This window comes from Chlorocebus sabaeus, chromosome 8 (assembly GCF_047675955.1).
Source record: "Chlorocebus sabaeus isolate Y175 chromosome 8, mChlSab1.0.hap1, whole genome shotgun sequence".
NCBI lineage: Eukaryota > Metazoa > Chordata > Mammalia > Primates > Cercopithecidae > Chlorocebus > Chlorocebus sabaeus.
In genome coordinates, this window is record NC_132911.1 from 104,686,420 (window position 1) to 104,712,010 (window position 25,591).

General features: G+C 39.0%; 1 protein-coding gene across 5 annotated transcripts in view; it reads right to left on the minus strand.

Annotated features, from left to right (window-relative positions):
- Positions 1-3,583: 3,583 nt before the first annotated feature.
- The window catches only part of YWHAZ (tyrosine 3-monooxygenase/tryptophan 5-monooxygenase activation protein zeta), a 35,074-nt gene continuing 13,066 nt past the window's right edge, over positions 3,584-25,591 (minus strand). For all 5 annotated transcript variants that reach the window (XM_008001232.3, XM_073018259.1, XM_073018258.1 and 2 more), the window contains exons 3-6: positions 10,016-10,139; positions 9,125-9,288; positions 8,946-9,041; positions 3,584-5,751 (exon numbers count right to left, since the gene is read on the minus strand). In XM_008001232.3, the coding sequence (XP_007999423.2) occupies positions 5,692-5,751; positions 8,946-9,041; positions 9,125-9,288; positions 10,016-10,139 (444 nt within the window). In that variant the 3' untranslated portion in view covers positions 3,584-5,691. The remainder of the gene's footprint in view (positions 5,752-8,945; positions 9,042-9,124; positions 9,289-10,015; positions 10,140-25,591) is intronic.

Consider the following 25,591-nt stretch of genomic DNA (forward strand, 5'->3'; position numbering starts at 1 on the left):
TTTCTTTCTCTATACTTTGTCTCTGTGTCTTATTTCTTTTCTCAAGTCTCTTGTTCCACCTTACGAGAAACACCCACAGGTGTGGAGGGGCAGGCCACCCCTTCACTCATTTCCTCTAAAGCAGTCACCAACATTTTTGACACCAGAGACCAGTTTGGTGGAAGACATATTTTTCCATGGACAGGATGGGGGTTGGTTTCAGGATGATTCAAGCACATTTATTGTGTACTTTATTTCTATTATTATTACATTGTGATATATAATGAAATAACTATACAACTTAATAATTATCCCACTTAAATGGGAGCCCTGAGCTTGTTTTCCTGCAAACTAGATAGTCCCATCTGGAGGTGATGGGAGACAGGGACATATCAGGTATTAGATTCTGTTAAGGAGTGTGCAACTTAAATCCTTTGCATGCACAGTTCACAATAGCATTTGTGCTCCTATGAGAATCTAACGTTGCCACTGATCTGACAGGAGGTGCTCAGGCAGTAATGCAAACAATGGGAAGTGGCTGTAAATACAGACGAAGTTTTGCTCACTCTACTCATGGTAACAATCTTGTTATGTTTGTCTTGTCTCAGCCGTCTTTTCAACCTGTGTCAATTTTTACAGTCAGATTTGTAGCTTTAAGACTCAGAGTTTATATGTGTTTTTCTTTCTGGTTAGTGCTGCGTCCATTTTCAGAGAGCTTTCCTTACATTTAATGGTCAGCGAGTTACTCACTCTAAAGTTTGCTCATTCACCTCAAGTTGACTTCAATATATCGCCTAAGGTAAGAAAAATACAAGTAGCATTCACTAAAAAAATTGACAAAATCACATTTTATAGGTGTGTGGGCAACCTTTCCCTCAACACAGTAAAAGTTATAAATGGCATCTGTTCCTAAACTAAGTCAGGGTAATTAATGTGAAAAAAACTTGTTCTGATAAATAACCTCTATCTTTAATCTCTTATTTTGGGAAACATGATCTGCTAAGCAGATTCAAACTTTTTGTTTTACAAGTAGCCTTTTTGTTTTGGCCAGGTGTGGCACACACCTGTAATCCCAGCTACTTGGGAGATTGAGGCAGGACTGCATGAGGCCAAGGGTTTGAGACTAGACTGGGTAACGTAGTGAGATCCCTCTTAGAAAACAAACAAAAAGCCTTTTTTTGGCTTAAAATGTAGTCTTGCATTTTTCCCATCTGTATTCCTCCTCCCCCTACAGACATCAGCTGTATGGACAACTGTACATCATTAATAACCATGGGAGTCTTGGCTAAGAAAATGCATATTCCTGGGCTCCAACCAACCTAAAGATTCAGAATTTTTGAAACTGAGTGCTGAGAATAGGCAATAAAACAAGTTCCCCTCGGGAGTTTAGACATAGCCTATTTCTTTTTATATTCCCACATAGCCCCCAAACCTACGAGCAACATGTTAAGTTCTTAATTCCCCACATCTTGATCATGCTATATATCCATTTGGGTCCCATTCTGCAAGTCTTGACTCAAACATGAATCTCTAAGCCTTTGTAAGAAAACACACAGAACAGGAACTGGCCAAAGCAAACATCCAATGTTAGAAAATGTAAGCACCAACTGAAGATTCACAGGGTTTTAAATTCTAAAATTCAGAATACTAAGAATTAATCAATTAAGACCAGTTAGGCTTGGGCTTTCAAGGAATGAATTCAAATATGATCAAATATTCACATCTCTGTTATCACCTAGGATTGGTTAATAGTATGCTTAAATATATTAACTTGTAACTGCTTCTACATCCCAGAGACATGTATGCTTGCTTGTCTGGCAAGGTTGGACATCCTGTTAAAATCTATATTCAGGTCTCTCCACTTTGAAAAGGAGCTATAATCAATCGAGGAGATTGTGACTGCTACAAGTCACATAAAAGTATTTAATTAGTTTCACACTTAGCAAAGAATCCAAGTCTATTTTCCAAGTGCCAGTCTCAGCCACCACATTAATACTGTACGTATTTCAGTTCTACCATAGTATTTCCTATATGGTACATGACAGAATACAATAAAGCCAAATTTCTCTCTTGACCTTTCCCCTAGAGGAATGTGTAAGACCGTCACTGAGCATAGAGCACCAGATAGTTTTCAAAGTCACTCAAAGTTTCACTCTCCATTTGAAGTCTGACTACAAATTATCTAAGATAGCAGCTTCCAAATTGGCTTTGACTTATTTTAAAATATGCATTGAAGCATGACAAGACTGGTGACTATTTTGCAGGAAAAACAGAACAAATTGAGCCCTAAAATTAAGCCACTGGACATACTCTCTTACTCCCCCCATCCTCTATGACTTTAACAGCATGAAGTAACAGCTGTTAACTGGAAAAACAAAGACCGTAAGCCAGAGCTGCAGGAAAGCCCATCGTTTTTAATAATCACACTGCTGCTCCACTTTCTGAAGGACAACTCTCAAGTGGCCAATTTAAAAAAAACATACCAGGCTGGGTGCTGTGGCTCACGCCTGTAATCCCACCACTTTGGGAGGCCAAGGTGGGCAGATCATAAGGTCGGGAGATCAAGACCATCATGGTCAACACGGTGAAACCCTGTCTCTACTAGAAATACAAATAATTAGCCAGGCGTGGTGGCACACGCCTGTAGTCCCAGCTACCTGTGAGGCTGAGGCAGGAGAATCACTTGAGCCTGGAAGGCGAAGGTTGCAGTGAGCCGAGATCGCGCCACTGCACCCCAGCCTAAGCAAGAGTTGAGACTCTGTTTTAAACAAATTTCAATACTTTACACACAAAAAAAATCCTTGGATTTTCCAGTTTCCTGGCACTAGGATGTTAAATTGACAAAAGCAGACATAAAGCCTGGATTTGGGACAATCAAGGCGATAGTTACAAACACATTATTCAAATTCCGAGACAAAAAATCTTGGGTTGGAAATTTTCCTTAATCTATTGGGAGCTACTATGTAGAAAACATTAGTTAATACTAATGAAGTGTTTTCATTATTCCAAAATCAACCTAGTTCAGATGACTGATGCACATTAAATAGGCAAATGTGCCAAGTTTCAGGTTTTATTTACTTGAGTAATAGCGCATCTCTGCTGGGCACGGTATCTTATTCCTGTAATCCCAGCACTTTGGGAGGTTGAGGCGGGCCGATTGCCTGAAGCTGGGAAATCAAGACCAGCTGGGACAACATGGTGAAACCCCATCTCTACTAAAAACACAAAAATTAGCCGGGTACAGTGGTGGGCACCTGTATGCCCAGCTACTCAGGAGGCTGAGGCAGGAGAATCACTTGAACCCAGGAGGCGGAGGTTGCACCGAGCCGAGATTGCACCACTTCACTCAAGCCTGGGTGACAGAGCCAGACTGTCTCAAAAAAAAAAAAAAAAAAAACAAAACAAACAAAAAAAAAAACTCTCTTCAGTCTAGCTTGACATCCCTTAGCTATAAAATATGACTTAAAATACATGTATGATTATTTTACCTCCTTGGCTTGGGGGTCAGGAGAAATCAGTGAGTGAGGTAAAGAGCTGTGAGGGAAAAGGATTGTTGCCCTAGATGCAGAAGGTATCTTTTCTCTTGGAAATAAAGACCCCAAGGTCTCCATTGCACTTTTATTTGAATGTAATTTTTGGGACAATTATTCAAAAGGGCCAATATTTCCCAATTTAATCTGAGGTCATAATAAAACAAGCAACAAAACAGTGTTTAGGATTTCAGTTTCTCACCCTTATCATCAAGACTCACTGCCTCCCATCATCAATATTTATTGAGCATTTACAGTGTACTAGGCACAATAGAACATACAGAAAACATTGTCCCTGCTCTTGAGGAGCTTACATTCTAAAAGAAAAAATACACCTCTTTTAAAATGGCATTTTTGTTTGGTGTTTTCTGCAAAGTACTGAGGAAATATTTTGTTAAAGTGAGCTTTGGGTATAACTTAGCCCCATCATTATTTAGAGAAGAGAGGAAGAAGAAAAGAGGAAGGATTTTAAAGGCAGACAATGACAGACCATTCAGGATAGGTAGGGTTTTAAAGGGAGATAAACACAATCTCATCAACTAAGGAGAGATTTGCTGCAGTAAATAGGATGAGGGAAATAGTCTGTGGGGTGCAAGCAAAGGAAGCAGGGTGCCTTAGACATTGAGTGGAGCCAGAAAGATCATGCGGCCTTTTCCCAAGTACATGGCCACCAAGTAGGAATGGTTGGTGACAAGACAGAAGGCTAAAAAAGGAAGGTAATCTTGTGCACCTGACAAATAGAATAAAGGATCAAAATCGAAGGCAGGCTGTAAGAGTATCAAGAAATTCTTTAAAACCAAGTGATTTGGAAGCACAAAACTTAGTTAATGCTACCCAGTGTCATGATGGGCCAAGAACATTGTGGCTTCCTAAGTTAGAAAATGCCATATACCAAAATTTTAAATGGAATTCCAATCAATCTCCCCTTCTCTCAGAAAAAATAGGAACTCATTTTTTTCAGGGTGGAGAGGAAGAGAGGGGATCATGGGACATGGAAACAGCAGTTATATTAGTATTTTTGTTATGATAAATTTCGTGTTTAAACTTGGTAAAAGCCCATTAGCTGCCAAGAGGGAATAAGGAATAAATTTCAAAAAATGTACAATTTCCTTTAGAGAAGTTTCAGAACCAAAAGACTAATTTACATGAAAAGCTGTAGAGAAAGTAGTTGAAAAATCCATTCATAAAACTTTTATTCCACTTACATGAATTTAATACACGTGTTCTTAACAATTATGCTTGGATTGTTCATGAAAATTTCATAAGACATTAAACAAAGCTAGCCATCATCTCAAGTTATTTCCCTGTTAACTATTTTTACAGCACATGCATGTTAGGCAAGTATCAAAAAAAAAAAAAAAAAAATCACGAAAGCAAAAAACCTAAAAAAAAGTTAAATACATGGGTTTTTGTTTTACTGCTGTGCTTGATATACATGAAGTAATGAATACCAAGCAATTCATTTTTACTGCATCTTTACTTTTACATTTGTTCTTAGGTTGCCTAAAACATTTAAATACAAATAAAATGAGTGTAGCAAAAATAATGAAAGCTAACAGCAGGTAACTTTACAAATAATGGAATGTGAACCGTTTCTGCCCTTATCCAGAGTAAAATGGGTCACAACTTTGTCTAAAGGAACACTTCCGCAGCTGTAGTCAAAGATGTGCACGTTGAGACTGGAGTATTCCACAGATACACATGGTTTAACCTGTGGTGTCCATGGGGTATGTTTCTACTACAGCCTTCCAAGTGCTCCAGACCTTAAAGTACCCACAATTACTACACCTGTGACTGGAACCAATGATCCCTTTTATTCCCCACCAGGACAAACCAATATGTAGGCAGTTTTCTTCGCTTAGACATGGAAGCGGTTTTACACTGGCCCTTGTGAAGCCACAATGTACCAAAAGTACTATGCCAAACATTTATAACTTGTATAAAAATTCCACATCCCCATATTGGCCACCTCAAGATGAAAACAGATAACTCCCTAAATGTTAACTGGCTCTACTCCCCTAATATTAAACATAAAAACCACATGGGAAATATAGAAATTCAAATAGAAGTAACATAAACCTGTCATAAATCGTAAACAAAAAACTATTTGTGGGACAGCATGGATGACAAATGGTCTACTGTGTAAATTTTAGAATGAGGCAGACAAAAGTTGGAAGGCCGGTTAATTTTCCCCTCCTTCTCCTGCTTCAGCTTCGTCTCCTTGGGTATCCGATGTCCACAACTGGTAAAAGAAGGAAAGATTTTTCAGCAAGTTTCAGTGGGATTGGGGGGGTGGGGTGGGGGGGCAAAGTTTTCATATATGTATGTATGTTGCCAAGATACCCAAATGTTTTAGTTGGAAAGCATTCTTAAAAAAATAGCAGCATCACTTAGCTTCAAGATACAAAAACATCTCAATACACAAATTTACTTTCTCCGTAACCACTGTATAACCAGGGTAAGTATACCACAGAGTTGCCTTCAAATAATCTTCAGATACAGGAAGAGTTTTGGGTATCCATAGAAGGTGAAGAGAAAGTAGAAGAAATCTTTTTTTTTTTTTTTTTTTTGAGATGGAGTCTTGCTCTGTCACCAGGCTGGAAATGAACCCGTCACCTCCCAGGTTCAAGTGATTCTCCTGCCTCAGCCTCCTGAGTAGCTGGGACTACAGGTGTGTGCCACCATGCCCAGCTAATTTTTGTATTTTTAGGGGAGAGAGGGTTTCACCATGTTGGCCAGGATGGCCTTGATCTGACCTTGTGATCCACCCGCCTCGGCCTCCCAAAGTGGTGGGATTACAGGCGTGAGCCACCGCGCCCGGCCCCTAAATTATTTTTTAAAAACTAAGCATCAATAGGTGTCAGAACCTAAAGAGCCCCAATATGAAAGATGGACATCCAAGGTAAGTCCAACTATACCAGAAGCATCTAATTTGGCCCATGCTGAAGGAGCTAGGGTTGACTACTCTCCCCTGGTAGATCTTAGAATGACTCACACTCCAAACAGAATCCTATAGTCCATGAAATTCAAGGACCAGCCTCAACTCTGAGCTAAACTACAAATCTAGCTTTTCTAACACTTCAAGCTTAGAAAAACAAACCTTTGTATATTTATTAGGTTGGTGCAAAAGTAATTGTGGCTCTTGCCATTACGTTAAATGGCAAAACCCTCAATTACTTTTGCACTAACCTATCGTATGATTCAAAACAAATGCTGGACAAAAACCAGAACCAAATCTTTTAAGAGGTAAAAATGAAAGTTGTCCCATAGGTGGTAGGGTTATGAACTCTATTTATGCCAACTGCTCCGATGTTAAAAACGTTTAAGTCTTAACCACTCTCTAGGGATTTTCAGAGGTAATTACAAAAGGATTCAAGACAATCTTAAATTTTATATAACTTACACATGAATACTGAGGGGAAGGGGAAAAATCCACCTAATTATTATTTTTATATTCCCCAAATCATCCATTAGCTTCATTTATCTACTAAGCAAATATATCTCTGGCCTGGAAAAGAGACTACTACTTCAAGGTCACACAGATAGCCAAATGACCTCTTGGAAACTGTGTGTTCCTCCTGTTAATCAAGGGGTTTTGTAAATGCAAGATGAAATTGTTTCTAATGTCTCTCTTCCTGTTCCAACTTTCAAGGATTTTTGAATTTTCTGTATAAACATGCAAATTTGATACAAAATATTTCTCTTTTTCTAGAGTAATGTGTTGACAGTCTTGGTCAACCAAATTCAGACTGAAATGCTAAGTTTTGGGATAATTTCTTTTCTTGACAGATAAATGGTCTTATCAACCTATAATGGTGACAGCTAACACTAATAAGGCTCAGAGAAGACATATAAGTAATGACAGAATTAGAATCAAAACCCTGGTTTTCTTTTTGAGGGAGTCTCGCTCTTTTGCCCAGGCTGGAGTGTGGTGGCATGATCTCAGCTCACTGCACCTCCGCCTCCCGGGTTCAAGCAGTCCTCTTCCTCAGACTCCCGAGTAACTAGGATTACAGGCACCCGCCACCATGCCTAGCTAATTTTTGTATTTTTAGTAGAGATGGGGTTTCATCATCTTGGCCAGGCTATTCTTGAACCCCTAACCTCGTGATCCGCCTGTCTCGGCCTCCCAAAGTGCTGGGATTACAGGCGTGAGCCACCACACCCGGCCAACCCTGGTTTTCTTATTGCAATATATGCTCTTCATGCTATACTGATAGCAAAATTTAGTTGGAAGCAGATAGTAGATCAGGGCCTTTCAAAAAGTGATGAGAACAAAACACAGTATCTAGGTCTCAGGTCATCACTTGAAAAATGTCATCACTTCAACTAGAAAAGAAAAACTAGAAAAGAAAAATCCTTAATACCAAAGTTAGTTAACAAAGTGCTTCTTAACGTTTGATATAAAGATTCATTCATTCTTTACTATAGCTTATTATCTTGACTCAAGTATCAGAAAAGTTTATAGGTAGCTCCAAATTACGCTAATAAAGTAATTTTAGGTTTAATAAACAAGTATACAATGCTATTCAAAAAACTCAAGATTTTCAGCACTAGAATATATAACTAGTTCATAGAAAATGGCAGTGGACTAGAATAAAGTTGGAAGAGAAATGTATAAAATGAGGTTATATAATCCCCAAGAGAAATGGCCCTAAAAGTCTAACAAAAAAACAGTAATACTAGATTATCATCTGCAATTCCTACCTCTTTAACCTGACACAACACAGCAAATGCTTGATAATTTTTTCACCTAAGCCTCAAAATTTCAAATCTAATATTTATCTGAATGAGAAGACCTAAGAAACAAGACATACAAATCAACTGCACTGTGGGCTGAATTTGAATCCCAATTCAAATAACTTAAAGAGAGACAATTGGAATTCAAGTATTATTTAGATAGTCAAACATTATTAGGGAATTACTGTTGATGTTTCTAGTGTGATAGTGACACTGTTTCTTTTCATACATCTGCAGTATCCCAAGGACAATCACGACCTTTCATATTAAGTCATTTAAAAGAAGCAGCTAGGCAAAATAGACTTCCACTTGGATTCTGTAGACACCTGAGATTTTATAACTCAAGTTATTTATTCCCTACCATTATCTTTACAAATACAGAGGCAACTTGATGGGCAAAAAAATCATTCTTAAAGGAACTAAAACATGTAGAGCCTCAGTACACTTTTGATACTAACATTCAAATTTTAGTAACACAGGTAACATCAATGTGTATAATTTTTTAGTTCTTAGTCTAATATTTCAGTTTCTGTAGTTTTCTTTCATACGATTTTAACAGTAGCTACTTATGAGAGCCTATGAATTGTGTTGAGAAACAATTTTTAAAAGATGTACTTAATAAAAAAAAATATTCCTCAGAGTAAAACATAACCTCTTCAACCACATTCATCACAAATGATGCTGTTATATACTTACTGTCAAGTTGTCTCTCAGTAATTGCATTATTAGCGTGCTGTCTTTGTATGACTCTTCACTTAATGTATCAAGTTCAGCAATGGCTTCATCAAAAGCCTATGATTTAAAAATAGTACATTAGATTTCAGTGCTCAAGTAAAAAGACTGCTAAATTTCTATTTAACAGGTAAAATACATACTGTCTTTGCAAGAGAGCAGGCTTTCTCTGGGGAGTTCAGAATCTCATAATAGAACACAGAGAAGTTAAGGGCCAGACCCAGTCTGATAGGATGTGTTGGTTGCATTTCCTTTTTGCTGATTTCAAAAGCTTCTTGGTATGCTTGTTGTGACTGATCCACAATCCCTGGATAAGACACACCAAAATGTACTGAGATAAAGTGTGCATTGTGTCTTCACCCCTCAAACCAAACCTTTAATATCTCAGGTATCCTTTGAAATACTAACCTGTAACAGCTTAATACTGGTTAATTGAACAAGGCCCTTTAATTTTTTTTTAAAGCGAGTTTTCTCCTGGTACACACTAGTCATTGGTCAATGTCAAGATAAAACAACTTTATAATCTCATTACTGTTATATTTTTTAAAAATTAACTAGTTTGCACTGCTCCTCTGTGACCACTATTTCTTTTTTCTTGAGACAGGGTCTGGGTCTGTCACCCAGGGTAGAGTGCAGTGGCACAATCAGGGCTCACTGCAGCCTTGATCTCCCAGACCCAAGTGATCCTCCCACTTCGGCCTCTAGATTAGCGGGGAACAAAGGCTTGCACTTGCACCACCATGCCCAGCTAATTTTCAAAACATTTTTTGTAGAGAGATGTTGCTCAGGCTGGTCACTTTTCTTAAAATCTTGAAAAAACATCCCTGTGCACAAAATTGGCTGTTCAGTAAGCATATATATTAGAATACCAGTATTAGGCAGTAGATATATATTCTCAGAACACAAAAAAAGCACTGTTACTTCTTATTCGGCACTCTAAGCAATTAAAAGCAAGGAATTATTTACGCTTCAGAGACTCTTCCTCACTATGTTATCTTATACACGTTCAACCAACAGGTTTAAAAACAGCATACCTTTCTTGTCGTCACCAGCGGCAACCTCAGCCAAGTAACGATAGTAATCTCCTTTCATTTTCAAATAGAAGACTTTGCTCTCTGCTTGTGAAGCATTGGGGATCAAGAACTTTTCCAAAAGAGACTTAAGAAGAAAAGAAACAGACATAGTGAGAATAAAATATTTACAAAACTGAAAGAACTTGCATTTTTTAAAGGACAAACTATAGCCTTAAGTTATACAACTTTAACACCCAGTCACTATCAATACAATTGTGAATGCAGCCGGCACATGAATTTGTGGTTTAAAGCAGAATGCTTTGGGCAGCAATACTTTAAGTTTGAAGTTAGTGTTCAGTTTATTACTTGAGGACAACACAAGTGAGTATCAGTCCCTGACAATGTCATCTATTTACATGCTGATTTCAATGAATGTGAAGCATGACCGTTCATATTTAGGAACATTTTCTAATGAGCTGGCAAGCTTTCCATCTGAAGTTTCATGTGTTCATGACATGAAAATAGAACATACAGGATTAACCTTTTGGGACTCTGAAGAAATGACTAAAGCAGAAACCAATAATGTAAGACACTTAAGGAGTCCATGCCAGAGAGAGAGGAACAAAATAAACTTCATTTATAAGAACACAATTCAAGCAAACCTCACAACAGATTAAAAAAACTGTTCAAAACAGAAGTTTCATTTTTCCTAAATTAAGACAGTGGTAGGGGCCAGGCACGGTGGCTCATGCCTGTAATCCCAGCACTTTGGGAGCCCGAGGCAGGCAGATCACGGTCAGGAGATTGAGACCATCCTGGCTAACGCGGTGAAACCCCGTCTCTACTAAAAAATACAAAAACCTGTATTTTTGGTGGCAGGAGCCTGTGTAGTCCCAGCTACTCGGGAGACTGAGGCAGGAGAATGGCGTGAACCTGGGAGGCGGAGCTTGCAGTGAGCCAAGATCGCGCCACTGCACTCCAGCCTGGGCGACAGAGTGAGACTCCGTCTCAAAAAATAAATAAATAAAAATAAAAAAAAATTTAAAAAGACAGTGGTAGGAGACTTACAGATCTTAAAGAGCAGACCTTTAATAATCTCATTGACGTCATTTTCGGCTAGTAAGATACATGATTACAGATCATCCCAGACAACAGATAAAATTAAATCATCATCCTATAAAATTCTATCTAAAACTATTACTACAGTCTGAGTCATTTGATCAGGATTTTAAACATTACACTCTGTAATTGATTTTAAAGCAAAAAAAATTAATCATTGTGTTGGGGATGGGAAGACAATAAATGTGTAGTTTTTAAATTTTCAGTTAAGGGGGAGAAAAATAATTCTAGTAGTAGAATTAGGTAAACATTAAAACAAACAAAAAAAAAACCCCAACCACCCATTCTCACTACCCTGCTTCCTTTAAAGTTCAAGTACACTCTGGGAATCAAGGTGAAGTCAATTTTAGTTGAGCTAAATTCCAAATAAATCCATTCTTACAAAACAAAGTATGAGTATACATAGCACCTATTTATATGCAAAATATAAATTTGAAAAATGCTTTTAAATAGTAACTCTAACTTTGTGTTTACCCGTTATGTTCCAATAGTGGGTAGGTGAACAGTTTTAACCCAACTTCTTCCCCCATTTTTTTTTTTTTTTACAACTCAAGCTAGATAACCCAGATGAAGTGGCAGTAGGGCCAGATTGCACTGTGCTGTAAGAAAGGTTAAAGGTGAGAAAAGTCAACCTGAAATGATGTTTCCTACAATTATTAACTGATACTTAAAAATACTGGCCTGAGGCCGGGCGCAGTGGCTCATGCCAATAATCCCAGCACTTTGGGAGGCTAGGGTGGCAGGATCACTTGAGGTGAGCCTCATCAGTATGGTGAAACCCTGTCTCTACTAAAAATACAAAAATTAGCCAGGGCACCTGTAATCCCAGCTACTTGGGAGGCTGAGCCAGGAGAACTGCTTGAGCCTGAGGGGTAGAGGTTGCAGTGAGCCAAGGTTGCACCACTGCACTGCAGCCTGGATGACAGAGCAAGATTCCATCTCAAAATAAATAAAAAATAAAAATAAAACTACTGGCCTGAAATCAGAAGAACATTTTGGTTAGGACAGCAGCCTCTGTATTACACCACATTCATACTTTCATATTCAAAGTTCCCTTAGCTGCAAAAGTGTTTTGTCCTTTGTATACAATGCTTTTTACCACCTATGGTTGCTAGATCTGCCTCGAACACTGGAAAAGACTTGCATTTAAAATAGTCAGGTGAGTCTTTCCACTTAAAAACAGTATTTTAAGAAACAAATGACCAGGGTTTTCAAAAGTTTCATTGTTATACAAATTGTATTATTCATTCAACTATGGGAGATGGTATAAACATAGTGGCTCTGGGGTGAGTCTGGATTTGAATTACAGCACTCAACACTGTGAACTACTTAATCTCAATGATTCAGTTATCTCAACTGTAAGGCAGAGACCTCTAAGATTGTTGAGAAAAAATACAGGTAAGCACTTAGGAGTAAGCACTCAAATGTTTATTTCTATTATCACAATAACACCAGACACTATGCTAGAAGCTGGAAGCTGGAAGCACAATATTCTGGTACTTCATAATCTAGCTGTAGAAGCAAGGCTATCATTCCTTCCAGTACAATACACTTTAAAACAATTATTGCAGGGCACGGTAGCTCACTCCTGTAATCCCAACACTTTGGGAGGCTGAGGTGGGAGGATCACTTCTTGAGACCAGGAGTTTGAGACCACCCCAGTGAACATAAGATCCTGCCTCTACAAAAAAATTTAAAAGTTAACCAGGTGTGGTGGCACACTCCTATAGTCCCAGCTACTGGGGAGCTGAGACGGGAGGATCGTCTGAGTCCAGGAGTTTGAGGCTGCAGTGATTTATAACTGAATTGTACCACTGTACTCTAGGACAGGGTGACAGTGAGACTGTCTCAAAAAAAGCAATACTGCCTAATCACGTCCTTCACTTTTCAGTAACTTTAACCCCCTCTATGTATGTAGAGATGAAGGCCATAAACACGTGCAGTTACTTAAGAGTGAACCAATCACTGAAGATGTAAAATTTTAAAGCTATACTAAAAACTTAAGTTTTTAAGGAAAGGTGTTGATAAATGCTACTAAAATGAGTAATCTGTCTTTTGTAGGTAGTAACTTTGGAATCCCTACATGTTTTATTTTACACTGGGGTAATATGCTGAACTACTTTAAGTAGTTCCCTGGGAATTAAAATGGCAGTTAAGCACTTCTTTCTCCAAAGTTGAACACCGAATTAACCATAAAACAACTTGAAAGCTATTTGTTAGAACCCACAAGTAACAGGAGAGTTGGGTAAACAGCAGTCAGGCTGCTTATTGGCCCAATGATAGACCAAAAGAACCAAACAAGTGGCAAGTGTTTCTGGTGAGATGCTGACCATAAGAGCTGAGAAAGGTGGCTGGGCACGGTGGCTCACACCTATAATCCCAACACTTTGGGAGGCCAAGGTGGGTGGATCACGAGGTCAGGAGATCCAGGCCATCCTTGCTAACACGGTGAAACCCCGTCTCTACTAAAAATATAAAAAATTAGCCGGGCATGGTGGCGGGCACCTGTAGTCCCAGCTTCTTGGCAGGCTGAGGCAGGAGAATAGCGTGAACCCGGGAAGAGGAGCTTGCAGTGAGCCAAGATTGTGCCACTGCACTCCAGTCTGGGCGACAGAGTGAGACTCCGTCTCAAAAAAAAGGAGTTGAGAAACGCATAAATGGCGTACTTCTAATAAATCGTCCAATGATATAAGCTAATTAAGATTTAAAAACTAAAAACCAAGCAAGACTGGATTAAAGATTAAATTTAAAGGGGCTAACACTGTAGCTCAAAAAAAGCTAACTATAAAAGAACATTTTCTGCCAGGCGCGGTGGCTCACGCCTGTAATCCCAGCTCTTTGGCAGGCCGAGACGGGTGGATCACCTGAGGTCAGGAGTTCAAGACTAGCCTGGCCAACACAGTAAAACCCCGTCTCTACCAAAAATACAAAAAATTAGCCAGGCGTGGTGGTACATGCCTGTAATCCCAAGTACTCAGAAGGCTGAGGCAGGACAATCACTTGAACCCAGGAGGTGGAGGCTGTAGTGAGCCGAGATCGCACCATTGCACTCCAGTCTGGGCAACAAGAGTGAAACTCCAAAGGAAAAAAAAAAGGAACATATTCTCAGCCTCAACGGGATGATATGATTCCACAATCAGGAATCAAAGTTATGGCGAGTGTACTAGAAACTGTCAGGATAATGGAAAGAATAGGACATGAATGGCTCCAAGAGACAAGATCAATTAAATTTAGCAAGAGGGAAGATTTCTGTTCAGTATGAGAAAACTTATGAGTGATCCAGTACTGGAACAGGTCACCTGCTCAGTGAATGCCCTCTTTTCACATAAAGGTATAACAAGAAACTAAAGAGGATAACTTGGGTATTTTGTAGAGGGGATTCATAAATGTCATGTTTCTTTTAAAAAAATTTTAATTGACATAGTAGTTGTACATATTTTGGGGGTACATGTGATATTGATACATGCATACAATATATAATGATAAAATCAGAGTAACTGGGATATCCATCACCTCAAACACTGATTTTTTTTTTTTTTTTTTTTGAGACACAGTCTCGCTCTGGTGCCCAGGCTGAGGTGCAGTGGCATAATGTCAACTCCCTGCAACCTCCGCCTCCCAAGTTCAAGCGTTTCTCCTGCCTCGGCCTCCTGAGTAGCTGGGATTACAGGCATGTGCCACCACACCCGGCTAACTTTTGTATTTTTAGTACCGATGGGGTTTTGCCATGTTGGCCAGGCTGGTCTCGAACTTCTGACGTCAGGTTCGACTTCTGAACCCGCCTCAGCCTCCCAAAGTGCTGGGAATACAGGTGTAAAGCCACTGCACCCGGTCTCAAACATTGATCTTTTATTTGTGTTAGGAGCACTGCAATTTTTCTAGCTACTCTGGTAGAGGAAATAAATGTTAACTATAATTTCCCTGTTGTACTATCAAATACTAGAACTTATTTCTACTAACTGGATTTTTGTACACGTAGTCTTTTTCAATTCTAAGGGAAGACAGAGTTCACAGAATTAGGTTAATGGTAATATAAAAGAGGCAATTAAGTATGTTGCTTTGTCAAACTGACCAAAGAATAACAAATCCAAGTTTTCCAGATTTGGAAGCCAGAAGATAAAACCAAATGTAGGATAAAAGAATGAAAGAAAAAGGAAGCAGCACATATCAGAAAGCAGCAGTTACAACAAAGCAGAAAAAAAACATGGCTAGAGAATGGATGGGAGGAAAGGGCTGATAGCTACTTTCAAAGTATGCAGTAACTTCAGAGAATATCCTGCTCAACACAGAAATAAACCTCCTAAATTTCGTTCACCTACAATAGTACAATGAAAGCAATCATGACTGAAATAAGGTCTGAAGTGAAGAGGGGAGGGAGTGGGCACACCATAATACAAGGAAGTATACGAAGTGTCACAATTTCAACTGTATTTAGAACGAAGTCTCGCTCTGTCACCCAGGCTGGAGTTCAGTGGTGTGATCTTGGCTCACTGCAACCTCCATTTTCCAGGTTCAAGTGATTCTTCTGTCTCAGTCTCCCGAGTAGCTGGGACTACAGTCACACGCCACCACACCTAGCTAATTTTTGTATTTTTAGTAGACAGGGTTTCACCCGCGTTAGTCTTGAACTCCTGACCTCATGATCCACCTGCCTCAGCCTCCCAAAGTGCTGGGATTACAGGTGTGAGCCACCGTGCCCGGTCAACTTTTGTAAAACAAGGGCTAAGTTGACTGAAGGTATTCAACTTATAAAATTTTTCAATTATCACAGTACATTGTTTTTAAACCAAATCTAAAGAGTCTTCAGGTCAAACATTCTACACTCAAGCACTAAATCAAGGCTAAATGTTAATCTGTTGAATCTTCCTGAAATATAATCTCATTTAGAAATCCACAGTATTTCCTCAGTTTACTTCAAAATGTGTATAGTTTTACTTTTTTCCCTCCCATTAACTTTTTAAAAATTTTTATTTAGAGATGAGGTCTTGCTCTGTCACACAGGCTGGAATGCAGTGGCCCCAACATAGCTTTCCCGGCTCCTATTAACTTTTAAATGTTTTTTCATGACAGCCCCTGTCTTTTAAAGATATCATGGCCAACATTTTAAAAAATACCCAACATTAATTTGCTGAATTAGAGTTAATGCATTTATACAGCAGTCACCCTAATAATATTAAGTGGGATAAGAAATCATTTACTCAGCAGCAAAATGCCACAAGAAGCTGGTATATAATACTCTGGTAAATGGCTCCTAATCCAGAGTTAAATATGTGACATGGGCTCTGAAGAGAGGACACTAATCCTTAACCTAACCAACAGGTAAATTTGAGATTTTAGAAATGAAAGAGATTTTTCTCTCTATTGTACCATAGTACAATTAACCTCTTAGATTGTGAAAACACTTCCAAGAAATGGGGTTCAAATAACATTTTTCCTCCCAAGCCAGTTTCCAACAGATGCCTTAATCCAACCAAAGTCTCCATTCACACTGTTTTGTCTTTAAGTCTATTAAAATAAAGGAACCACATAAATTGACCACATAAATTGAACTAGACCACATAAATTGACAGGTGGTCTAGTTCTGATCCCTTCTTAGGATAGACTCAACCTGCCCCTACTAATACGAATTTTAAAAACACTCACTCCTGCCTGTGGTCAAATATTCCTAGTGAAAAGTTAATGAACTGAGAATCCATCTCTAGTGATATGCCTTTCTCACTGGTCTTTCAGTATGATTACCCCTAAACCACCAAAACTGCTGCCTGAGCTGGTGGCAAGACTTTAACCTTTTTGGCATTCAACAATTGTTAGAAGAACAGCTTGATGTTATGCAAATCATATAAACTCTAAAACCAGGCAGACTTGAAATTCCACCATAACCCATTAATTTTGAGAATTTACACAACAGCTAATCTTTATTTTCTCACCGATATGAAAATCCACATCAAAAGGCTATTATGAGGTCTAAATGAACGTACAGACAGGAAGGCACCATTCACACCTCCCAACCAAGAGTAGGCACTCTACTCACTGGTTGCTCAGTTACGTGAAAATAAAGTATGGAGATTCTGACATTCAAAAATCTGCTTTAGTGCTCTTGTACTCTTAAGTACATCATTTTAGCTTTGGTAATCTAAAATTTGTATAACTAGGAAAAATGGTGAAGTAAGATGCAAAAAAGTTTTCATTTAAAAACACAGGATTAAGACATATCAAAGAACAAAAGAGAAAAAGAAAACATTTCCTTTAGTACTTGGTTTCTCCTTTTAAACAACAGACTTGTTACGAACACACCCTATGGAGACAGTCTGCTTACTGCCTAAATTCAAACTTCATCACCTTGACAAAACTCTGAAATCTTCCTGGGTCTCAGATTCTCATTTGTAAAGGTGAATATTAGTAGTAGACATAATGCACAAGGTTGTTGTAAGGATTAAATGAATTAGCATATAATAAGCATTTAGCAGAGTCTGGCAAATAGTAAGCAACAAAGAAATGCTGCCATCTTTTTGGAAGTTAAGAGTCTAGTATGAACCACATTAGACTTCAAGTACTGTTTGTACTGCAGTAACTCATCTTAACCAACCCACTCACCCACCCAGAAGCCACCTTAGCTGGGACTCCCTCTTATGTGAAATAATTTCCTAATATTTAATATTACCTTATTTCTCCCAACCATGGTACATATATGGTACAAATCTCTATAAATAGGTACATTTTCTAGGAAAAAACCCTGAATGGTAACAATACTTCAAATTTATGGCTTAAAAGTTTGTCTCAAGACCCCTTTATAGCCATAGAAAAGTAGAAAACTAAGATCATGGTGGTGGTAATTATTTTCCAAAGTTTTCATTTTTGCTCCAAAGCTTCAATTTTATCTTTGTCAAAAATATCATTTTCCCTTAAAGAGAGAGGCTCAATTCATTTAAGATGTTTGTCGAATACCTAAGTCTGAATACCCACAGCTTATCTGCCTGCAGTTCTTTCAAGAAAAAAGTGTTCCATGAAAAAAAGAAAAGCAGCTAGTTTATCTCACAATTCAAATTACTATAAGTGTTTTTCTTAGAGACAACCATTGGACTTCCCATTTTGCCTCACTGAAAGATGTCTATTTAAGAGCTATTAATAAAATAATGTTTCAGATTCAAGGACATTAAGAAAAACCAGTTCTTTTTGTTTTTATAAGAAACAGTGAGTGCATAATGGTAAAGAAATACAATAATCACTAGTACAGTATAGTACCACTGCCTTGATTAGTGATAAGGAACCAGTAAGTTTGAGCTACCCTTGTGTTTGCACCAGTGCTAAATGGTACAACCAAAGTGATAAGAATCAGTAATAACAGTATTTGCTATGAAAATAGTTGTGACCTGGCTGGGCGCGGTGTAACCCCAGCACTTTGGGAGGCCAAGGAGGGTGGATCACGAGGTCAGGAGCTCAAGACCAGCCTGGCCAAGATGGTGAAAGCCCGTCTCTACTAAAAACACAAAAATTAGCTGAGCATAGTGGTGTGCGCCTATAATCCCAGCTACTCAGGAGGCTGAGGCAGAAAAATCGCTTGAACCTGGGAGGTGGATGTTGCAGTGAGCCGAGACTGTGCCACTGCACTCCAGCCTGGGTAACAGAGCGAGACTCTGTCTCAAAAAAAAAAAAAAAAAAAAAAAAGAAGAAAGAAAATAGTCGTGACTTGACACCTCCCCAGAGGACTCCCAGTGGTTGGCATATCACTTTAACAACTGTTGATTTAAAGTAACCTCTGCTATGTTGTACACTTTACTTAAACATTTGTTTTTTGCCAATCGTACCTCAATAAAGCTGGAAAAATAAAGAGAAGAATCTGTGCTAAATACCATTCCATACCTAGCTCTAATGCTACGTTCTCCCTAAAGCTGATTCTTCAAAGCTATTCAGCTTCATCTACATTGTCTATACAGATAGTGTGCAGTGTAGAGCTTTTTAACTGAAGAGAAAAAAGGGAAATATCCTAATTTCTGTCAAGAAAGGACTAACAGCCAGGTGTGGTGGCTTGTATCTTTAACCACAATCACTTTGGAAGGCTGAGCTGGGAGGATTGCTGGAGGCCAGGAGTTAGTGACCAGCCTAGCAATATAGCAAGACCCCGTCTCTACCAAAAATAATTCTAAAACTTAGCCTAGTGTGGCCAGACGCCTACAGGTAACGCCTGTAATCCCAGCACTTTGAGAGGCCGAGGTGGATAAGCACTTGAGGTCAGGAGTTCAAAACCAGCTTGGCCATCATGGTGAAACACCATCTCTACTAAAAACACAAAAAGTTAGCTGGGCATGGTGGTGCATGCCTGTAATCCCAGCTACTTGGGAGGCTTGAGGCAGGAGAATTACTTGAACCCAGGAGGCGGAAGTTGCAATGAGCCGAGATTATGCCAAAGCACTCCAGTCTGGCCAACAAAGCGAGACTCTGTCTCAAAAAAAAAACTTAGCCTAGTGTAGTGTGCACTTGCACTCCTAGCTACTCCAAAGGCTGAGGTGGGAGGATCACTTGAGCACAGGATGTCACGACTGCAGTGAGTGAACCACTGCACTCCAGCCTGAGTGACAGAGGGAGACTCTATCTTTTTTTTTTTCCTTTAAAAAAAAGGGGGGTCTGGCTAAGTAAGTTGCTACATACCCAAATAACAGAATACTACACAGACATTAAGAGGGAGGTACGGGCTGGCTACGGTGGCTCACGCCTGTAATCCCAATACTTTGGGAGGCCGAGGTGGGTGGATCACCTAAGGTCAGGAGTTCGAGACCAGCCTGGCTAACATGGCGAAACCCCATCTCTACTAAAAATACAAAAAATTAAGCTGGGTGTGGTGGCAGGCACCTGTAATCCCAGCTACTCGGGAGGCTGAGACAGGAGAATCTCTTGAACCCAGGAGGAGGAGGTTGCGCCATTTGCACTCCAGCATGGGCAATAGGGCAAGACTCTGTCTCCAAAAAAAATTAAATAAATAAAGAGTAAGGAGGTACCTGTCAATATGAATCATAAGATATACATCAAAGTGTGTGGGGGGGTACAATTTACAAAACTAAGTATATGATCTATGATCCTTATTCTTCAAGGACAGAATTGTTTGCTTTGTGCATAAATTCCCAGGATACACAAAGGACTAACAGAGATTACCTCCAAGAAGGCATGATGATTATAGCAGTTTTATTTTTTCCCTCTACATGCTATGCTCTTACCACCTAAATTCTTATGTGGAGCAAGTACAATTTAAAATAAAGATTACCAGCCTGGGTGACACCCCGTCTCTACTGAAAAAAAAAAAAAAATACAAAAATAAGTTGGGTGTAGTGGCACACAACTGTAATCCCAGCTACTCCAGAGACGGAGGCAAAAGAATTGCTTGAACAGACCCAGGAGGTGGAGGCTGCAGTGAGCCGAGATCACACCACTGCACTGCAATGAGTGAGACTCCATCTCAAATAAAACAAACAACTGCACCTTTAACTTTTCACACACACACATACTCTTAACCTACTTAGAGGCTCTATTAAAGGCATGTTCTACACATTTTAAGCACTCAAAAATATTAAATTCCCTGACTGAATAATATATGCATAACTTTAATAGCTTCATCATTTAAATAAAACAAAGTTTAAAACTATCTTGGAGGATATTTTAATAGCTCAGCATCCTAAAAACTATTTTTCAGAAAGTCTTCATCATCAAGAGTGTATTACCTTACCAAATTCCTAAATAGTTAAGACGAAACCTGACAGAAATTATTGAGGTTGACACTACATTTGATAATAAATATTCTGCTGTAAGACATAAAATAATGTTCTACTTTTCTGAAAACCTAAGAAATGGCTCATTTAAAAATAACAAGTGAGTGCTGAACTATACACATATTTTCAGAAACAGCAGCATAGGGTCAGGCTAAGCACCTCCTAATGGATAAGCTCCAGGTGTCTATGTAATGAACAAAGAAGAACCTAAGAAAAATCCTGCAGAGAGAGCTGGAAGAGAGTGTGAGGCTGCAAGGCAGAGTAAACTTGTTAAAAGGCCAAGGGTCCTAGATTCTGGTACTAATTCTGCTAACTAAAAGGCATGACAGGCATTTCAAATACAAAACTGTGACCAGCCTCCTCCTCCTCACCTTAATCTTCTTATTTCACTACAGCATTAATTTCAAAATCTCCCCTCCAAAGCCAGGAAATCTTCTCTAACATAATGAATTTCCCACCCCACCACTATCCCTTACATTTCTTTAAATTCAAGATCACTTTTTTTTCTTAAAAGGGAATCAGAGAATTTATACACTAAGGGTCCTTAGACCAACCGCCAAAATTATGAACAAGAACTCAATCATGAAGTATTTGTACATTTACCTCAGCCCTGAAGAATAGCCACCCTGCCACTATACACTCAAACCACCGTGCTATGTGCTGCGATTTGGGCTTGCCAACTAGAACACAAGAAGCCAACTAATGAAAATATATTCCAAAGAAAATTACAAGTTATGGAGCTGGGATCATATTTTCCCCTTTGAAGAAGCAACCTATTCAGTATAAATAGACACAGCTTATTTAAAAAGCACTTGGGCAAAATAATTTAGTTTTTAACCTTTGACAAAGTAATAATAATCAAAGTAATAATAATCGTAAGGCATATATCTTAAAAAAAAATTCAATGGGTATTTTGCACCACGGGGTGTGTCTTCAGAAGTCCTAACAGCATAATGCACTATCTAAATATAACTGGTTAATTAATAGGACACCACCATGCGCCTCCTAATATAATGCACTGAGGAGGACACTGTATCACTTCAAGGGATTCTCACCAAAAACTCGCAACCTAAATTTAATCATGAAAAATCACCAGACAGGCTGGGCACAGTGGCTCACTCCTTGGGAGGTTAAGGCGGCCAGATCACTTGAGTTCAGGAGTTTGAGATCAGTCTGGCCGGGCCAACATGGTGAAACCCTGTCTCTACTAAAAATACAAAAATTAGCTGGGCATGGTGGCGGGTGCCTGTAATTCCAGCTACTGGGGAGGCTGAGGCAGGTGAATCGCTTGAATCTGAGAGGCAGAGGTTGCAAAGTGAGCTGGGATAGCGCGCCACTACAGTCCAGCCTGGGGGACAGAGTGAGACTCCATCTCAAAAAAACAAACAAACAAAAAAAACAAAAAAAAGAATCACCAAACTGAAACTGAGAGACATTCTACAAAATAACCAGCCAGTACTCTTGAAAATCAAGTGCCAAAATCATTAGCGGCAAAGACTAAAAAAAGACTGATCCACGTTAAAGGAGAGTAAGGAGACATGTAAGCAAAATGCAAAGTGTGATTCTGGATGGAATTCTGGAGCAAAAATAGCAAATTACAATACAACAATTTGCTAAATTTAATTAAGATCTACAGGTTACATAATAGTTTATCATTTATTTTTATCAATTTCCTGATTTTAATATACTGTAATTAGTAACATCTGGACAATCTGGCAAAATATATGAAAAACTCTTCATATTTTTCCAACCTCTTTCTAAATCTGAAATTATTTCAAAATTAAAAGTTAATACATTTTAAAGAAGTCCCTTTTAATTGTCTTTATTTCTGAAAGATACCCTTTTTACGCTCTTTTTTTTTTTTTTTCAAATTTCCTTATGTGGCTGATACTACTTTTGTATTTAGGAGAGTAGTAGTACAAAAACAATGATACATTTGTAAAGAAAAATATGTGGGGTGGAGAGAAAGTTCTCATCTAGTCTTAAAAGAGTATTTGACCTACTGGTCCTAATATTAAATTTAATTTGCACAAAGGTAATTAGACATTAAGTGTCGTTAGCAAATAGCAAATACCCCCAGAATATCAAAGCAAAACAATCAACCTCTAATGAGACATTTATGAACTGAAATTTGCGAACACAGCTGGGCTAACTTTGACATGATCTCACCAAATATGTGAGTGGGAGAAAGATCCATCAAGCCTCCATAACCCATTCCTCTGTTTCAGATTGTACTGTCATGGCTGTCTTCCAAAACAACAAACAAAGAGAGAGACATTAGGACATAGACATGCCTGCTTTCATACAAAGCATACAGACATCAAAAGTTAAAAGGTTGAGGTAGCAAGTAACTGAGACACAAGAGCCCTCAAAAGTGATTCTCAGTAAGTACAGCACCCTAAATATAGTCTAAAACAAAAATCGGCCGGGTGCAGTGACTCACACCGGTAATCCCAGCACTCTGGGAGGCCAAGGCGGGCGGATGATCTGAAGTCAGATGATCTGATGTCCAGAGTTCGAGACCAGCCCGACCAACATGGAGAAACCCCATCTCTACTAAAAATACAAAATTAGCTGGGTGTGGTGGCACATGCCTATAATCCCAGGAAGCTGAGGCAGGAGAATCCTTTAAACCCGGGAGGCAGTGAGCCAAGATTGTGCCTTTGCACTCCAGCCTGCGCAACAAGAGTCAAACTCCATCTCAAACAACAAGAACACTCCACTGTTTTTAATGAAATTAAAGTCATTAATTTTGTTACTCTGACAACTCCTCATCCTCCCCTACAGACCAAGTATCTTGATGGCGGATTAAATGTTATGTTTCAATCTACAATAAGGTGATACTATATTAAGGGACTACAAATATTAATGCTTACTGTATGACCTCATGAACCCCTGAGCTGCAGTGTCTTGATCTGTTAAAATGAAAAGGCTAGATCAGATGTCCCTTCAAACCCTAAATTCAGTAAGTCTATGAATTTTTTGCATATTTAAACACATTCTACAAATCTATAAATATAAAACTCCCAGTTTGTATCATTCAATTTAAAAACTCACAAAAATACCCCACAAATGTCATTTTAATAACATCCTCATTAACAGGAAATTTAATTCCAACTCTTCAGCATAGTGTAGTTCAAATTTCTAGTCTTGTACAATTCTCTTGTGCAGAGATAATTTTCCTATAATTTTTATTCTGTAGAGCCACTAGGCCTTGTATAATTGCTAGATCTCTTAAAATTTTAAAAAGAAATCATGCAAGAAGCCAGTAATCTGTCACACATTACGGGCCCAGAGATTTGGAAATTAATCTCTTACTCCCCCTTGTGGCCAGAGTGGCTTCCATTCTTTGATTTGTAATTTCCTCACTTGCTTTCAACCAACCAATTAGAAAAGTGCTCCACCAAAAATGCTAATGATTAGGAGGTGTTAATAAAGTAAGTCTTTGTAGACATTTTGACTTGAAATTCTTACCTTTCTATGCAATGTGGCCTAACAGAATAAGATTTTAGACTGTGAACTTATGTTCTATGAATAAGGTCATCTATAAGCAGGCTTGTGCCCAATCACTTAACGCATTTTCCATTAATAGATGGCAAATCTGCATTTTTAATCAACAAGAAATCTGGCAAACCAAAAGTATATTATCCCTGATGTTTAAGAACTGTTAAAGCCAGTCTAAAACTTTATTATTCAATTAATTCCTGTAAGAGAGTAGCTGCTCCCTGATATTCACCCCAAAACAAAAGATACCTGCACTAAACAATGCTGATAGAAAGCCCGGACTGTTCTAAAACTTTTTTTTTTTTTTTTTTTTAAATCAACTGGGTGAAAGGGCTAGCAAGAAGCAGGAATAAAAACTGCTTAACTGGCCAGGCGCCATGGCTCACGCCTGTAATCCCAGCACTTTGGGAGGCCGAGGCGGGCGGATCACGAGTTCAGGAGATCGAGATCATCCTGGCTAACACGGTGAAACCCCGTCTCTACTAAAAATACAAAAAATTAGCCGGGCATGGTGGCGGGCGCCTGTAGTCCCAGCTTCTTGGGAGGCTGAGGCAGGAGAGAATAGCATGAACCCGGGAGGTGGAGCTTGCAGTGAGCCGAGATTGTGCCACTGCACTCCAGTCTGGGCGACTGAGCGAGACTCCGTCTCAAAAAAAAAAAACCCTGCTAAATTAAATCAGGTTCAGAGAACTGTCTCCCTCCAAATCATGAATGCTAGCAAAATAATCCTAGAAGGAATCAGCGTTTTAAGAACATCTGAGGTTGGGTGTGGTGGCTCACACCTGTAATCCCGCTTTGGAAGGCTGAGGTGGATCATCTGATGTCAGGAGTTCAAGACCAGCCTTACCAACATGCAGAAACCCTGTCTCTACTAAAAATACAAAAATTAGCTGGGTGTGGTGGTGCATGCCTGTAATCCCAGCTACTTGGGAGGCTGAGGCAGGAGAATCGCTTGACCCAGGAGGCGGAGGCTGTGGTGAGCCAAGATCACACCATTGTACTCTAGACTGGGCAACAAGAGTGAAAACTCCATCTCAAAAAGAAAAAAAAAGAACATCTGAACATCTGAAAACAAATTTTGAAATGTTGCTCCTAAAGATTCAAAGTGAAATACTAGGCTGGGTGCAGTGGCTCATGCCTGCAATCCCAGCACTTTGGGAGGCCAAGGTAGGCGGATCATGAGGTGAGGAGATCAAGATCATCCTGGCTAACACAG